General features: G+C 33.0%; 1 protein-coding gene across 18 annotated transcripts in view; it reads left to right on the top strand.

Annotated features, from left to right (window-relative positions):
* RBM26 (RNA binding motif protein 26) overlaps positions 1 to 19,137 on the top strand; it is an 85,672-nt gene that overhangs the window by 36,552 nt on the left and 29,983 nt on the right. For 4 of the 18 annotated variants that reach the window (XM_045567500.1, XM_045567501.1, XM_045567495.1 and 1 more), the window contains exons 8-14: positions 324 to 494; positions 840 to 995; positions 6,124 to 6,235; positions 7,418 to 7,577; positions 10,147 to 10,311; positions 11,011 to 11,142; positions 12,395 to 12,466. In XM_045567500.1, the coding sequence (XP_045423456.1) occupies positions 324 to 494; positions 840 to 995; positions 6,124 to 6,235; positions 7,418 to 7,577; positions 10,147 to 10,311; positions 11,011 to 11,142; positions 12,395 to 12,466 (968 nt within the window). The remainder of the gene's footprint in view (positions 1 to 323; positions 495 to 839; positions 996 to 6,123; positions 6,236 to 7,417; positions 7,578 to 10,146; positions 10,312 to 11,010; positions 11,143 to 12,394; positions 12,467 to 19,137) is intronic. The other 14 variants (XM_045567499.1, XM_045567491.1, XM_045567496.1 and 11 more) reach the window with 10 other exon arrangements.

Raw genomic sequence — 19,137 nt, forward strand, 5'->3', positions numbered from 1 at the left:
GTTTGATGCTTACATGAAAAGTATCTAAAGAAATCCCATAGATGCCTAATAGAAACTAAGAACAGTATGCTGCCATTTGGTTGTATCTCGACTTTGCAGTCTATGCCAGACCAGTTACTGTGGTTCGGAGTGGCCTTGTCAATTATGTATGGCACAGTCCTATATAGCTTAAGGCAAACCCATTTTGGAATGCACTAAAAGGATATTTTACCCTAGAAAACTAATTTAGTTGTAAGAGCTTGGTGTTTGTAGATATTATAGTTTGATAAATGAGAGTATTATGTTTGGATATATAATAACTTATTTTATTTGTTTGCTTTCAGATGATATTTCTTATTCTTTGGTTTTGACAGGACCACCACCTCCACTTCCTCCTTTGCAGCCATCTGGCATGGATGCTCCTCCAAACTCTGCGACCAGTTCTGTTCCTACTGTAGTAACAACTGGCATTCATCACCAGCCTCCTCCTGCTCCACCCTCTCTTTTTACTGCAGGTGCAGTTTTGGCCCTTTCTATGTTCATAATGTAATATAGTTTTAGAGCAATTTTTTAGACAAGGAATTAAAAAATGTCTAAGGAGTGAATTGTTCTGTCACGACTATTTTTCTTACTAAAATTATATAGAATACAATGTAGGCATGGTTAATATACATCAAATAAGCCTTCAGTTAATACTTTTTTCAAAAAACTATATTCTATAATTTTTATATAAAACTATTTTCTTAATACGTATAAAACATGTTTATTATATATTATATAATGATAATGTTAGTTTACTTTTTCTGTTATCAATATTAAAAATTACCAAATAGAGTTTTATAATTGTTTTTTAATTGCAGTTTTTGTATTACCAGATACATATGACACAGATGGCTACAATCCTGAAGCCCCAAGCATAACAAACACTTCCAGACCTATGTATAGACACAGAGTGCATGCACAAAGGCCTAACTTGATAGGACTAACATCAGGGGATATGGATTTACCACCCAGAGGTACTATGATTAATCTTTTCTTCCTATCATTTTCATAATATCAAGAGTGACAAAACATTTATGAAAACCAGTTGGTCCTGTTTTTATTTATTGGGTTGAATAAGGAATGGTAATTTTGTTTGTTTTCTGAATCCTTTTAGATTTTCCATGACAGCAAAGTTACAGTGTGTGGTTTCATGTCTGTGATGTTGTGGTATGGGTGATACTTTATTGTAGTATTGAAGAGGGAAAGGAATTTCACGAAAATACATATTTTCTCAGGTAGCTTTGCATGTGCGTGTGGTATTTTGTATCATCTGTGGTCTTATTAGTTCATGGTTCATTTACACTCTTGCGTAGTGCTTTAATTCCTAAAAATAAATTTATTCCTAGCTTGGATAATGAAATTATCTGTACAAACTAGTGCTTGGTATGTCTTTCATCTTTGTTTACTTTTGACATGTTGAAATTTAATAATTGGTCTGCTTATGATATTTTTAAACAAGGGAAATTATGTGTTAGGAAGTGACTTATCTTTTAAAATTTTCTTAGAGGAGATAGAGTATTGGATAAAATAGCTAAAAGTTTAGACTGATACAGTTACTCAAATAGCAAAAGTGGTATAATAGAGCTATAAACTAATAAGAAGGTTCAGAGGAGGGAGAGCTCACATTAATTTGAAAGGTACGTAGCATTTGCTACAGGTAACTTTTGATATAGGGAAGAAAAGGATTGTCAGACATAATAGAAAATATTGCCTGGGCTAAAAAACATATTTTTTCCTCACCTCAGTTAACTTTTAAGTCTGATTTTCTTTCCAGTGTTCTTTTGCTGTTTTACCTAATAAGAATAAAAAATCATGCCTCATTGGTTGTGAATAAAAGTCCAATTTATTTAAATAAGTAACAGTGCCTAATGTGGTTTAGTAAACTTGTGATTACTTACATTACTTTGTAGTTTTTTTATTTGTTCCTTGGAAGCTGTCAGATTCTGAACATCTTCCTTGAATGTTTGAAGAACTTTTTGTTGTGGAGATGTGAGGAACATTTTAATTCAAGTTTACATTCTCTGTAAGATTATAGGACATTTAATGTGGATGCCTCCTTCCCCCACCTTTTAAATTCTCCTTGAGGAATTTAAATAGCTATCATTAATAATAACAGGAAAATTATTTTTTTAAACAGTTTCTTTGTAAGGGATATACCACAGATTGCTTGTAATTGAAAAGTAGTCCTTCAAGATTAGAGCTGTTTGCGATGTTGACCCATCCCCTGAAACTCTCTCCCACCTAGCTAGTTCACAGAAACCCTCTTTCCTTCTTTGCGTCACTATTTAGCACTTACTTTCTTTTCATTATACCAGTCAATATTTATTGCTCTTACTGGGAACTCTCAATTCATCTCTTTCTTACCTTTGCTACCACCACAAACTAATGTTTATTAGACCCATTTCAATGCCAGGCCAATTTCTGATTGTGATCGAGAGAAGAAGGAGGGATCAAACCCCTTACATATAAATCTTAACGTGTAGAAGTTGGAGTTATGGTTATTTCAGTTCTTCATGCATATAGTTACAAATTACAGAAAGTGGCCCTATTAAGAAATAAATGTCTGGCATTCCTACTTAAAAATTTGAATGCCTTTTCTCATAGAATCATTATTGTACATAGTGATTATTTTAGTGCTGTTCTTTAGATATATCATGTACTATTTCTGTGAGCTGGCTTAGGAATATATTTTCCATTCATACGTGTTTTTGTGTAGCAAATAGCTGATTTAGCAACTCATTTACTTTTTTTTTTTTTTTTTGAGACAGAGTCCCACTCTGTTGCCCTGCTAGAGTGCAATAGCTCACAGCAACCTCAAACTCCTGGGCTCAAGCCATTCTCCTGCCTCACCCTCACAAGTAGCTGGGACTACAGGCGTGTGCCACCATGCCCAGCTAATTTTTCTATGTTTTTGTAGAGACGAGGTCTCACTTTTGCTTAGGCTGGTCTTGAACTCCTGATCTCAAATAATTCTCCCACCTTGGCCTCCCAGAGTGCTAGGATTACAGGCGTGAGCCATTGTGCCAGCCCAGCAATCCATTTAAATTGAGGATTGCCTATAGTACTTCTATTTCCTTTCCTTTTTTCAGTCTTCTCCCTCCTTTCCCCAGTATGTTCTCATCTGTTTCCTATTTAGGTTTCAAATTTATAGTCCTGGATTGTGACAGATACATAAAAAGCTTATAATATTGTTAATTATTACACATTTCTAATAGCCTGTAGATGGCCTTAATTTAAATTTGTGATAGATTATTATGTTACTTAATACTCTTATGCTTAATACTTTAAATCTTGATGGGGACTTATCATTTTTAAACACAGGAAAATATTTTAGACCCTTTGATGCATTGGAATTATTAATATAAAAGTGACCTAGAGGCCCTGATAATGGTTCTTTCCAGATTTTTAAGGAGGCAGAGAACTTGATAGATGCTCACATGGTTGGATATAGGCAGGAGGAAGGGTTAAGTAGTTTTCCATTGGCATTCCAGAAAACCATTGCTGATGATTTTAAGCAGAAAAACAATTTATTAAAAGGATATTGGAGGAAAACATATTACATATTAACTATTAGGTAAATTTGCTGATTATATCAAGAAGAAAGTGCTTTTGTGTTTTTTAATACCCCTTTTTAAAATAAATACCAATGAAAGAGAAACCTGAATGAGGGAATACAGATGAGTTGGAGCAAACCCATTTCAATTGCTGGGAGAAAAAGCACATTACTGCCTTTCTTAGTGAACTTTTGAGCACAGAACATATAAAATTAACAAAAAAAAGACATTGGATAGCTCACAGATTAGATTCTTCTCCCAGTGAACCAGGCTTGGGAGACAGGAATAAGACCAAAAATCATGTCACAGAACTGGTCCTGTGAAGGTACCACTAGGCAAAGAAACTGCAGCTTGCTCTGTGAACATCATCAATGCTAGATACAGGATGTTTCCACCCTATTTGCTTGGGAGATGTAGGATCAATTAGAGTCAGCCAAAGAAAGGTTAGGTAAAGCACATGCACCCTCTGATACATTTGAGAAACTAAAAGGACTTTTTGATTAGAACAGAGGAAGTAAGGACTGTGAAGGGAGGTAAGAGGCCAATTAAAGGCATTTGAAGAATTCTAAAATAGAGGTGTTAGTAGCTGGACTAGGGTAGTAACAGAAGTGAAAATATTTAACGTTTAGTGGAAAGAATCAACCAAACTTTAACTTACTGAATTGTGGGGTTTAGAATGGGGGTAATGGAGAGGGTGAAGTTAGACACATGGATAATTGGGCAGATAATAATATCATTCATTGAGAAGTAGAACAGATTTGGTAGGAAGATAAATGTAGTTTGGGAAGTGTTAAATTTGTTGTGGCCATGGGGCATTTGAGTAGAAATGTCCAGTGGAAGATAGGATATGGGAGTCTGAGGTTCATGAAGTTTTCTTTCTTATAATTTTAGCTGTAATATTTAAATATTAATGGAAGTGCCAGTGTTGTGGGAAAGGTTGAAGATAGAGGAAAGCAGCAGGGCTCTAGGGCATTGATTTGGGGTCTCTGTGTGTATGGGATATGCAGAGTCATTGACGAATCAAATATGATTGGCTGAGGTGATTGGGAAAATGATAGTTTCATTAATAGAAATGTTTCAGAAAGATAAAAAGTAGATTTATTATGAAGATAATTGAATGTTGTATATAGTTTTGAGATACCTGTAGGATTCCCAGAAGAAGATGGCCAGTGAAAACCAAGAAGTTAGATTTAGAACTATTCCTCAGAGCAAATTCCTTGTGTGTTCTAGAGATTGATATGACCTCCTGCATGGAGATCATAGGTATAGCTGTGAAAGAGATTGTGCTGAAACTGATTGTAAGTTGTTTGTGTTAGTTATGTGTTTACAAATATGTAAGAATGGGATTTTATACAATCAATTTGTTCATCTGTAAAAAAGGAATTTTAAAATTATATTTTTCTGTGTGGTAAATTACAGTTTGCATGTTTTAAACTTTGCAGTCATTTGAGAATAACAAGTTAAATGCATTATGTTCATAAAATGCCATCTAAGTTAATGTAAAATGTTGAAAGCAGATATTGACAGCTCTTTTCCACACTGCATTTATCTTGAATATTTTCCTTTTTAAATCAAATACATTCACATGTTGATGTTTAAATAAGCAGCTCACTTCCATCACAGCTCTAGGTTATCAGTTCTCAAAGATCATTGGATTAGTGTTAAATTTTGAATCTTTTAGATTGTGCATTTGATTTCAAAACTATGAACTTAAAGTCTCAAGATGATTTGTCTGTTATTTATTTGTATATTTATTTGTGGTGAGGGTGACGGCAGTTGGGAATAGTGACATGGGTTTTACTCCCCCAAAAGTGGCTTGCAGAATCACATTTTAATTTGGCTTGTGAGAATTATTGATTCTTAACATTTAGGTGTGCGGAATGAAATAATGTATTGAAATATGTTAAAAAATCTTAGATTATTATATTTGAATGTATGTTAGTTCTTTATCCGCGAGTGTTTCATTCCAAGACCCTTAGTGGATGCCTGAAGCGGGTAGTACCGTATCTTATATATACTATATTTTTTCCTATACATGCATACCTGTGATAAAGTTTAATTTATAAATTAGGCACAAGAAGAGATTAATAACAATATCTAATAATAAAATAGAGCAATTATAACAATATGCTGTAATAAAGTTTATGTGAATGTGGTCCCTCTTTTTCTCTCAAAATATCTTACACCGTACTCACCCTTCTTCATGTGATGATGTCAGATGTTAAAATGCCTACGTGATAAAGTGACAGAGCAGAATGGCATAAGATTTCATCACGCTACTCAGAATGGCACTCAGTTTAAAACTTACTGTTTATTTTTGCAAGTTTTCATTTGATAGTTTTGGATTGTGATTTGACTGTGGGTAAATGAAACAGTGAAAAGCAAAACCGTGTATAAGGGGGACTACTGTACATTTATTTCTGTTTCTTCTAAAATATACCTATTTGGACAAAAAGCCAGAACTTTTCAATATAAATTTAAGGAAGTAGTTATGATAAACAGAAAACATTAACTTATGCTTTCTTTCATTTCTTTTGTTTTAATATAGAAAAGCCTCCTAATAAAAGCAGTATGAGAATAGTAGTGGATTCAGAATCAAGGAAGAGAACCATTGGTTCAGGGGAGCCTGGAGTTCCTGCAAAGAAGACTTGGTTTGATAAGTAAGCTGGCAGGGAAAATTGAGGAATTTAATTGTGCCTTGATTTTTGGGATCATTGCTGTATTATTATGACAATATAGTATTTTTTTTTTCACAAAACTGTTATATTATTCTCTTCTGTAGGCAATCCCCAACTAAAGTGTAAGTTATTTTCTAAAAATTTGAAAGTTAGTTGTCTGGTACTAGAAAGTCATTTTATTATAGAAACAGTGTGGTAGTTGAAGATATTTTTCCTCTTTCTAGAAACTTCCCCCTCCTCAAAAAAATAAAAATAAATGCCATGTTGGTGAATATTAGCTGTATACAGGAGAGTCATGGGCCCCCCATCATTAGGGAAAGGAGGTGCGGATTAGGTCTGGCAAGAGACTTTTTAGCATGTGAACAATTCCTATTAAGAGGTAGAAAAGTCTTTGCAGGGGGTTTTGGAGAGGCTAGATAGGTATTGAGTTGTCAAGGAAAAGTCTTCAGAGAAAGGGGTAAGGAATCAAAATGTTGGGGGATGTGTGATGATTCATTTATAAATTTGTATATGTGAGGAGAGATTAGGATTGCATTTTTAGAGTTTTAACGTCTGTTAATAATGGATAGTTTCTAGTTCTTGCTTTGTGATTAATTCTGTGATTTTTTAAGGCAAACAGTATAATTTCTTTGGGCCACACTTTTGTCCTTTCTTCAAATGTCAAATGTATGGTCTACAGTTCTAACAGTTTTGTTTTTTTTTTTTAAAGCTGAAAAGAGGTTGAGATAGTCATCAACAAAAATAAAACTTAAAATCAAATATAAAATATAATCAAAGTTTTAAAATAGGATGCATGCATTTCAGTAAGCTAGCTTTTATAGAAATGGAATAAAGGTTATATATGCAATTGACTAAAAGAAGGTAGTAGAGCCTTTCATGCTAAGCATGTTAAATAGGAGCAGATCAAAAGGGAAAAGTAACAAATGATATGGCAGAACTCGTCTCAGAGAGTTGGCTTTGGTGAAAGATGCTAACACTACTAATTTGGAAACTTTGTTGCTTAGAAGAAAATTTAAATTCCTTTATGAATCAGTACGTTCAGTTTCGGGGGAAAAAATTGAACTTAATTGGATATCCATTTTGCATATGTAAAACTTTATTCCTTTGTGGTTGGTAGGTGTCAGGAATTAGAAATATATTGATTAACTTTAATTTTGTTTGCAGACCAAATTTTAATAGAACCAACAGCCCAGGCTTCCAGAAAAAGGTTCAGTTTGGAAATGAAAATACCAAACTTGAACTTAGAAAAGTTCCTCCAGAATTAAATAATATCAGCAAACTTAATGAACATTTTAGTCGATTTGGAACCTTGGTTAACTTACAGGTAAGAGCCATAAAATGATTGTTGTCTTTGCATAATTGTTTAGGGAGCTTAATGTAATAAGAAAACTACTTTTATAAAGAAATATTATGGAAAATGTGTTAATGATCTAAATTTGGAAAAATGGACATGAAATAAAACTTTACCTTTTAGAAAAATGTGTGATTATGAATAAGTTTTTTACTTTTCAAAAGATGATGAGTTTTGATCATATTATTATAAACTTTTTACCTAATAGAATAGAATTGCAGCAAAGTTGAATAATCATACTTGTAAAATCTTACACTAGTTTTCAGTTCCTCAGTTTCTCAAAATCATTTCACCAGAATACTTAAGTCAGATTTATTTTTGCTACCTCTGAGATGGGATACATTTAACAGAGACTTTGGGGGCCCAGATACCATGTAATCTGTGATTAGTTTAACCAATTTTGAGCATTCTTCAAGATAAATGACAGTGTAATTTGTATTTGACTTCACCTAAAATTAAACCGTGACTTGAGTATATATAACTTGTGTGGTTTTTTTTGAGTTTATATTATGTGATATGTTGAAAATATTGAAATATGTTGGCTTTTCCCCCCTCATTTTATATGGTGTTCTTTTCAACTAAAATAATCATGTTTTATAATCCAATTAAAATAAGAGCAAATTTCAGAGAATATAGCTTAAGTTGAGACTTTAGAAAATTTTATTTTATTGACATTAAGAAGTTCTATTATAAAAGTAATAGAGGGTAAAAAATGCATGTTTGCTTAGGATAGGGTAATAGAGATGTATGTAGTTTTTGTTTTTTTGCTGGTTTTTTTTTTTTTTTTTTTGAGTCAGAGTCTGTTGCCCAGGCTAGAGTGCAGTGGCATCGTTGTAGCTCACTGCAAGCTCAAACTCCGGGGCTTCAAATGATCCTCCTGCCTCAGCCTTCCAAGTAGCTGGGACTACAAGTGCACTCTGCACCATGCAAGGCTAATTTTTTTTTTTTTTTTTGTGAAGATGGGGTCTCGCTGTTGCCCAGGCTTGTCTTGGCCTCAAGTGATCCTCCCGTCTTGGCCTCCCACAGTGCTGGGATTACAGGGGAGAGGCACCATGTCTGGCCTAGCTGCATATAGAATTTTAAGGAAATGTTTCCCCTTCAACTCTTTGTGTCCTTCACATTCCCCTACCCATATATGATTACATTATTGTTAACAATTTACCATGTGATATTCTATATTTTGTTATAAATTTCTGTATCTATCCATATATAAACTTAAAAATATTTGTAAACCCATAGATACATATTACTCTGTAGTTATTTAATTCATCTTGAATATCTTTTTATGGCAATTTAATTTGATCTGTCATATTTATATCTAGACATAAAAAAGTTTTCAGATATTCTCACACAATTATTACACTGATAATATTAATTTAAAACATCTTTCAAAGCTGAGACGCAAAACATGGTTTCTGACTATTGTTTCTGTTTGCATTTACCCAATTACTGGTGAGGTTGATATCTTGTCTTTATTAGTCCTTTTTGCTGTATCTGTATGCTGCCTGCATTATTATTTATAAAATGTGTTTTTTTCAAAAATAATTAAACTCTTTAGCTTCTTCCTAATTAAACATTGGTGAGATCAGTGTTTTTAAATTCCAATAAATGTACAGTTATTAAAATGCTACCTAAAATCATTCTTATAATTAATACTTATTGCCTACTTATGACATATATTCTCTGTTTTCCATGAATCATTTAATTCTTAAAGTAATAGTATGGAGCAGATATTGTTACTTTCCTCATTTATAGAACAGTCACAGAAAGGTGAAATAACTTATTCATGCTAATATGAGAATAACAGCCAAAACTTGAGCCAGGCTATTTGATTCAGAATGTGCCGTTAATCTCTATTCTCTGTTGCTGCACACCACTTGTGTTTTATGTACACCACTTTGGAAAACACTGCTATTATTGAAAGAATAGAAAATTTGAAGTGAAAAGCCTTGGATTTATTACTTACTAGTTGTATGGGTATATAGAATCCTTGAAATTTTAGTTTCCTCATGTGTCAAATGTGATTGTGTGATTGATGCTGTTATGTAGGTCTTTGTTGTTGGTGCTCTTAAATTTTCTCATGCTCTTGGAAATATGTTGTGGGAATTACAAATGTGGGATACTGTATGAATAAGTTTTTCTGTAATTTTTAGTTAATGATTACCCCTTGCAAAGTGGTTTACTGCCTTCTCCAGACTGTATGGATCTTGGCCATGCCACTCATTGACATATAAGGGTTATTTCTCGTAGTATTATAGTTGTGGGTAAAAAGAGAAACATTTTGAATGCACGTATATAACATTTGTGCAATCAGCATTTTCTGCTATTATATAGAGGAAGGAGGCTCTTTTTATACTATGAGCAATTCTCAGTTACTGTTTCTCCTGGCCTAAAAGTAAACCATGGTAATAATCTAGATGTAAGGAAGTGTATAGGTAGAATCTTCCTTAGAAGGACCAATATTTCACTTCTTGATGAATTTTTCCATGTAAAGCAACAGATTCCTCTGTAAATTCACTGTTGTTAATATTTTAAATCTTAGGTTGCCTATAATGGTGATCCTGAAGGTGCCCTTATCCAATTTGCAACATATGAAGAAGCAAAGAAAGCAATATCAAGTACAGAAGCAGTGTTAAACAATCGCTTTATTAAGGTTTATTGGCACAGAGAAGGAAACACCCAACAGTTACAAACTACTTCCCCAAAGGTAAGAGAGAAATTTGTATGAAATAAGTGCTTTTTTTTAGAAAGTTCTTAGTGTAGTGTTTAAGGGCAGAGGCCTCAGGTAGACTTGAGTTCAGATCCTGGCTCTACTGTTAGCTATTGTTAACTGTGTATACTTGAACTTACACAACCTTTCTAACCTGTTCTCTCACTTCATTATGATGTTAATCCCTAGTTTAGAGAATTATAGGAGATGGTATATATAAAGCATATAGAATAATCTCAGGCAGATAGGAGGCACTCAGTAAATGGTAGCTATATATATTTCAGAAAATCAGGCTCTGGGTTCATCTTAGAAATTCTTTCTTCCCATCTCTCTCTCACTTTTTCCCTTTCTTCCCTCACTTCTTCCCTTTCTATCTCCTCCCCCCATTAGTGAATCGATCAGAATACAATTTTAGATTAATTGCTTGTAGAGGTATATTACAGCACTTTGTCTGTTGAAACAGAAGATAGTAGAAGGTGGATTTTAACTTTTTCCTGTACCTTATAAATAAATAATTTTATGCAGAGAAAACATCTATATTCATGTGTGAAGGAAATTGGAAGGCAGTTAGGTTTTGATTATTAGCTGCATTTTTACAACTTTTTCTGCATGGGCAATTTGGTAACAAAATAACAAAGGTTACCTTCCATGCTCCTGAACTAATCAGCTTGTTTGAAATTTTTTTCTTGTTCTGAGGTAATGCAGCCTTTAGTCCAGCAACCCATTTTGCCTGTTGTGAAGCAATCGGTCAAAGAGCGTTTGGGTCCAGTACCATCAAGTACTGTTGAACCTGCAGAAGCCCAGAGTGCCACTTCAGATCTTCCTCAGGTAAAGGGAAGGTCTTATCACTGTGCCTGTCACATAATAGGTTCTCAGTAAATTAATTTCCCTTGATGATTTGATTATAGTTAATTGTATATATTTTACACAGAAATATGATAGACTTTACATATTTGAACCCCACCTATAAGTTTGTTTTTTTTTTTTTTTACCATTACCATAACATTTTCACACTCTACTTTTCCTGTAATATTTGAATCTTAAATTCTTCTCTCTAGTTAACACTTACTTATGAGAACAATTTCTCTTTCACTTTGTGGAGGTGGTATATTTTAGCAAAACTGCCTGAAGAGTGAAGTTCAGTACACTAAATCTTATTTTTTCCATCATCTTTTTACTTAATTGGAATTCTGCTCCAGAGATAATTGTGTAGTAGACTAAATTAAAAGCTTTGGGGAAGGAAAGACTTAAACTATCAGGTTAAGCATGCTTAATGTAATACTTTTTCAAGTACTTATAGAGCTCTCTCAGAACTCTGCATCACTTGTTCCTGGTTCTAGGGTTCTCTTCTCCATATGTCATTTCCTTCCCACTTTCTTCCACGCTTGAGTGGCAGTCTTTTTTTCTACACTCTCAGTCTCTGAAACTTAGCTTTCCTTTGTTTCCCTATGTTTCAGCATTTGATGTGTAACATAGAGTTAGAATGTAGTATACTGCTTAGCTAATGGATGCCACCTTATTAAAATTGTCTTCTTAGATAATTCCTGAAGTGTAAGATATTGTGATTCAGTGAGAACATAAAGAATGTAATTTGGTAAATTATTAGTTATTAAAAATCCCCAATTTTAATATTCCAAATCATCACCAAATACAGTGTATTTGGATATAAAAGAAACATACTTTAGGAAAGAATGGCACTAATTGTTAATAGTGTAGTGGGCATGTATTTTAAGTACTTAAACCTAATATTCAGTATGTTCAGATTTTCTACTTGTTAGCATATGATTCTAAGAATTTATGATTCCATCTCAGTAGAAGGGACTTTAGCAACCACCTGGCTCAGACCTCTTATTTTACATCATACTTTTTCATGATTAATATCATACACTGTTTATTTTTGTTTTTTCCACACACATTTTCTTTCTGTTTCTCTCTCTTAAAAAAAATGCCCAAGTTTTTGTGATTAGCATCAGTATACTCGTAGATTTGGTATATATAAGTAGAATCAGAATGTTCAAAATCCCAACAGACTTATGTATGTTTGGGGAAACACTGAATATGTCCATTTTAATTTTTTTAGAATGTAACTAAGTTATCTGTGAAGGACAGGTTGGGTTTTGTATCAAAGCCATCTGTTTCAGCAACTGAAAAGGTAAGAAGAATAGCATGATGTGTTTGTCTTGGCTTCGTAAATGTTTTCAGGTGGCATCTTAATTTTTAATTTTTTTCATAGTTCCAAACTCTTGCTTCTTAATAGTACCTGTATCTCCTGTTCCTACCTTTTTGCTTTCTATTTGCTGAAAAAGAAAAAAATATTTGCCTTTCTTTTTTTACTTTTTGCATCAGCATTTTAATACTTGCCTCTCACTATATTTCCATGTGCTCCATTCTTTTTTTTTTTTTCCTTAGAAATACTGTGCATATTTTAATTTGATAATTCTGGCAGCCTAATAGAAAAGGCCAGGAATTAGGAATTTTACCTGAGTTTGAGCCCTGGCTCTTCACTTACTAACTGCATGACATTGGGCAGTGTTCTTAACTTTTCTGAATCTTTTTACTCATCAGTAAAATGGTGATGGTAATATTTGTCTTGCTCATGGGGTTCTGTGAGGATTAAATAAAATCAATTATTTAAAAGTATTTTTAAAAATGGAAAGGATGATATAAATGTAAGTTTTTTATTTATTACTAAACAGCTATTGATGTAGCCTGACAATACGTTTAGTCATGTCTTTTTTTAAATAAAGGGGTAAATAATGATTAAACGAAGAACTTTATGGATCTGTCTTATAGTTCTGTGTAGATGTGTTATTTTTTTCTGTTTAGGTATGAGTGAATGCCCTGATCTTTAGTCTTATTTCGAGGTATGTGAAATCACAGAATGTTAGAATTAATCTTTCTCATTTCTGTATATTTCACATTATATTAGAAAGTCAAGACCCAAATAGTTTTATGGTTTGATCTATACACTATGAGTTACTGAGCCAGAACTAGAATCTGGGTCTCGTATTTCTAGTCCGTGGCTCTTTCCATTCTGAAGATTACAAAGGAAATTGATTTCATAAACAAAGCATCCAGTGAGACAAGCTGACCTGCTGTCTTCACTTGTTCTTCAGAATATTATTTTCCTTATTTACTGTGTTAAACTTTGGCAGTTCTAGAAATTTGAATCTGAATCTCATTCTGTGTCAGACTTTTGTCTTGGTTATCTCAGTATTACTTCAAGCATAACTCGCCTAAAATGAGTTCATTATTTTCCATGTAAATTAACTTCTCCTATCTCCTAGCTCAGGAAGTGATAACACCATTTTCTAAGCTATATGAACTAAAAACCTTACTGTCATTTACTTGTTTTTGTAGGCTACTTCTTTTTCTCTACCACCTTCAGTTCCCTGGCCTCTGGGTACAATGTCTTAGCTGGCATCATGGAATTTTCTTCCTTTAGTTTAAACTGTCACTAATTCTACTCTCACTTATTTTAATGTTAATTCATTACAGAAACTTTAAACTTCTCAGCTACGTTACTTTGCTTGATTCACAGCTCATCAATACCACATTAATTCTGGTTCTCTTGCTCTAGTCTTTCTTTTATACCCTAGGAAGTACTTTTCTGCTTATCGTTTCTTGCCCTTTCCTGCCTTTTTCCCTTTTTTTTTTTTTTTTTGGTGGTGATTTTTCTGGAGTGCATTTACCCCTGCCTAACTAAATTCTAGTTATTCTTTAAAGATTGAAAAATCTCTCTGTCTCCCACGAAACCTCCAAATTTTTCCATTTTATCCCCCTTCCTGTTCTGAACTGTTGCTTAGTCTGTGCTATTAAATTCAGCAGTATCAAGTATTTACTTTGATTAGATTTATCCTCCTTGATAATAAGTGATTCAGGAACTGAAAAAAAAAACACTGTATTTGAGGTGATGGATATGCTAATTACCCTGATTTGGTCATTACACAGTGTATATATGTATCAAAACATTACACTGTACCCCCTAAATATGTATAATTACTATGTGTCAATTAAAAACAAAATAAAACTTACAAAAACACTAAATTCTGCTGTACTTAGTGTATTACTGAGCAATTCTGGAGACATCTAAAATACCTAGTAATGTTTAGGATCTGTTTATGTCAAGATTTGTACTCTTGAGATTAAAGTCTGTACTCACAGCTTTTACAAAATTTTCATAGTATATTTTACTATTGTTTTATTACTGCTTTTTATAAGTATTTTGTATAGCTTTAGAATAAAATGGGTACAAATTTGAAATTGATACTATAACTTTACTAATATGTAACCACCATATATACCAATATATACTATATTCGTAATAACCCTAAACTGAATTTGTGAAAATTCATTAATGGTAGCAGACTATTTATGAAAAAATATTACTCAATAAATACTGTAAAGGATCTTTCCAGGAAAAACAATTATTTATAAGTATGTAACTTTTAGTCATCTTTAGTGAACCTCTTTATACAGTAACATTTTATTTTTGCTTCTCCATGGTGGTTTCTGTTTCTGTTCCCCTAACCCTTGGGGGGTTTGGGTGCAGAATCCTTAGAGGGCATTGACTGAGAGAAATCTTAGGAAGAATAGAAGAATATTCTCCATCAAATATTATTTAAAAAATTCTTTTTTAAATTGAAGGCAGGGGAAAACTCAAAGCTAGGATCTGCAGTATCCTCTGTCATTATTAAACCAAATAAGTACACAAATGTAACATTTTGTACTCTTTCTATAAACAACGCCCAGTAAACCCTTCTTAAAGCCCTTCTAAATTGTAAGAACGTAAACTGTGTAATCAGTTGAGTGTTTAATGCTCTTTATCATATCAGTTTTAGACACCGAATTTATGATACAGGATGTTATTTTTCAATAGTTTTTTTTTTTGGCAATCTAAAAATATATTTGGTCCGTTTACATAGATGATATGTTAACATCTATACCATGGAGCTTTTAAAAGGGAAATTGTATAGTATAATTGGAAGAACATTCCATGTCATATAGAGACTTCATCTATTGATTTAGCAGCTGCCATTGTGTATTATGCTGAAGTCTTACTGGCTATGTTTCCTCAATTGTAAAAGGTAGTCATTCTTCCCTCCCACCCCAGAACATTATGGGGGTACAAACATTTTGGTCACCTGAACTGCTGTTTGTACAGTTTCAGTCAACATTATATGTGTGCCCATCACCCAGATAGTGTGCATTGTACCCATTAGGTGTGAATTTACCCACCTCTCCCCCCCACCTGCTTGATTTCCTTTGAGTTTTACTTCCATATATGCATATGTGTGTTGATCGATTAGTTCCCATTTAATAGTGAGAACCAGACAAGGTAGTTGTTCTTAACCCTTTTATTTTTAAAATTCAGATTTGTTGTGTAATTTTGCTATTTTAAATATAAAGATTAGGAACCTGAGCAACATAGTGAGACTCTGTCTCTAGAAAAAATAGAATAATTAGCTAGGTATGGCGGCACGCGCCTGTGGTTCCAGCTACTCAGAGACAGAGGCATGAGGATAGCTTGAGCCCAGGAGTTTGAGGTTGCAGTGAGCTGTAATGACATCACTGCCCTCTAGCCCAGGCAGCAGAGTGAGACCCTGTCTCAAAAAATAAAATGAAATAAGTATATAAATAATATAAAGATTAGAGAGTTTATGGTATGTTCCTTTCATAACTGTTATTGATTAATTTTTTTAATGTATTGGCCTCTGTCAGTATTATGACCTGGATTGTGTTTATTATAGGAAAATGCGATTTATTTGAAAGTATTTGCTTAACTTTCTGAGAACTAAGCTATTATAGCAAAAATTGATTACTGACTGAACACATTTTTTACTTTTATATTTGTTAAAATATTTCTAAAGATTGTTTATTCCTTTGTTTCTTTTAGTCTCTTTGTCTATTTCACTGATATGTGGAATCCTACAAAGTTGAACTCAGAAGCAGAGGGTAGAATGGTGCTTAGGGGAGGGGTTGAAGGGGTAGGGGATTGGGGAGGTATTGGTTAAAGATTTAAAATTTCAGTTAGATAGGAGGAATAAGTTCAAGAGATCTATTGTTATAACATGGTGACTGTAGTTAATAAAAATGTATTCTTGAGAATTGCTAAGAGAGTAGATTTTAAGTGTTCTCACCACAAAACATATGTGGGGTAATGCAAGTGTTAATTAACTCGATCTAGCCATTCCACTATGTATATATTTCAAAGCAACATGTTGTCCGTGATAAGTATACAGAGAATCCTCAACTTACAATGGTTTGACTTCCACTTTTTCTACTTGATGATGGGTTTACTCTGGGTTGTTAAATGCATATTCAGCTTAGGACATTTTTGCCTTATGATGGGTTTATTGGGACATAGCCCCATCATAATCAAGCATCTATATACAATCTTTATTGGTCAATGAAAATAAATTTAAAAAATTTTAAAATGAGTAAAAGATCAATGGATTAAAAAATGAATATTTAGTATTCTCAGAAGAAAAAAACTGTTAATCTCTAAAAATATTTTATAAATTTAGCTTTAAAATCTTAATCTTCTCACTGGAATTCTCAGGCTTGGCATAGAATGCACATCTATGAGTTACTTTAAGTGAATACCATAAATAAACATTCATAGTTACTGAAAAGATGATTTACTTAATATAAAAATTGGTCATATAGTAATTACATTAATAAACATCCACATTACTCCTCAGATACTGTTTATATTGCATTGAAACAAGGTATTTCTGTTTTAAAACCCTGTTAGAGCTACTTATTTTGAGTATGGCTTTTAGCACATTGACCGCCATGTGAATTGTATTTAACTCATGTTAGTTTTGAGCCTGGGGCCTTGTGAAACAAAATCTGGGCAAAACCCTGTAGTTGCTTCGTGAAAATCTTACTTGTTGATGTTGTTATTGTAATAATTAATATTGACAAATTAATTCTAAAAACGTGGATTAAATGAATAGAACCCAATAAATTTCATTTTTCATTAAATTAGGAAGGATTGTTTTATTTTCAAAGTTTTTATTCTATTTTTTTAATAAAATACCATGGCCCCAAGGAAAAAAAATTTTTTTCCTAGTGTAGCAGTCAATGTGTTAAGCATTATAACTGTGTTTCTTTTGTATTTAAGTACAGCTTCAGCATTGTTTATTAAAAAATGATACTTCTGTGACTTAATTTATAATAACTTTTTGTAGTAATTGTTACAAAATACTTTTTCCCTTCCATTCTTATCCGTGAGAAAAAGCTGTTTTTTCTCTTTCTTTACAAGTACTAACAGTAGTTATGTGTGGTAATATTTTACATAGGAAATAAAATAAATGAATTATAGCCTCTGTCTCTTTAGGGAAAGTAAGAAGTATTAGTGATGTACATTTTGGCAACATAGCACATGATATCTTTCAACTCATTTTTTAAGTTCAACATTCCTTTGATACCAAAACCTGGGAAGATATTACCAGAAAGGAAAATTATAGATCAGTATCTCTCATGAATATAAACACAAATGTCCTAAACAAAATACTAGCAAATGTCCAGTGATTTATTAAATACATAATACATCATGGTCAGGTAAATTCAGGGTTAATTTAACAGTTGAAAATCAGTTTAATTGACTATATTAACAGAATAAGGGAGGGAGAAAACCCCAAATAATTATTGTGGTAGAAAATGCATTTGATAAAATTTGTTACTTAGTTACATTAAAAACTCTGCAAAAGAGGAATAAAGAGAAACGTCCTTGCTTTGATGAAGGATATCTGCAAAAATTCTTTACAGCTCACGTTATAGTCAATGGTGAAATATTGACTGCTTTTCCCCTGAGATCAGGAACAAGACAAGGGTGTCCACTCTCATCACCCTTTCTCAGTATTATATTGGAGGGTCTACTCCATATACTAAGGAAAGAAAATGATATAAACCATATGAGGGATATTGAAAGGAAGAAGCAAAACTCTTTACTTGCAAATGACATGATTGTATATGTAGAAAGTCCAAAAGAATTCATAAACAGTTGAAATTTTTAAATAAATGCACTCAAGGTGTCCAGAAGTAAAATAAATATGTAAAATTATAGCACATACAGAAATCCATTTGGAAAAAGAGAAGGTATGGTGGTTTGGAAAGGCCACTATGTGTGGTTTGACTGTGTTCTTAGGAATTATAGCATCTTCTTTTCTATTGAGCTTGTCACTTCCCTCCTCCACTGGTTTCATTTTTAATAGATTTTCATCTTTTGAAAATACATATATCCCTTGCCATCTAAACTTGGGAACCAAGTAGATTCAAATAGTGAGCAGTGTTTGTAATTACATATTCATTGTTTCCAAGACGCTTTTTTTTTTTTTTTTTTTTTGTTTACATTTTAACACCTCTGCAATTGGGCTGTATCTTTTTTTTTTTTTATTCAGGATATTATGGGAGTACAAACATTTTGGTTACATGTCATGCTGTTTGCCCCACCCAAGCCAGGACTACAAGCATGTCCCTTCCCTATACAGTATGTTCCGCTTCCATTAGTTGTGGGTTTACCCCTCAACCCTGGGATGTATCTTTAAGTCGTTGGTGTTTATGGTTATAATTGGAAGCCTTTTTTTGTGTAGTAGGGGTAGATAAAATGATAATGTGTCTTATGGTCATTGAGTCTTAGGCTGAATATATTAGTGAATGTTCTATTTTTATAGAAGGAAGTTCCTGGATAAAACAAGGAAATGGGAATACTTCTAGGAATTAAAGGAGTGTTCTCATTCTTGTCAGATACTTTTGTGCACTTTAAACCAACACTGCTTAGTCTGATATTAGATATTAAGGATGCTTTGAAAAGGA

Source organism: Lemur catta, chromosome 13 (genome assembly GCF_020740605.2).
Source record: "Lemur catta isolate mLemCat1 chromosome 13, mLemCat1.pri, whole genome shotgun sequence".
Taxonomy (NCBI): Eukaryota; Metazoa; Chordata; class Mammalia; order Primates; family Lemuridae; genus Lemur; species Lemur catta.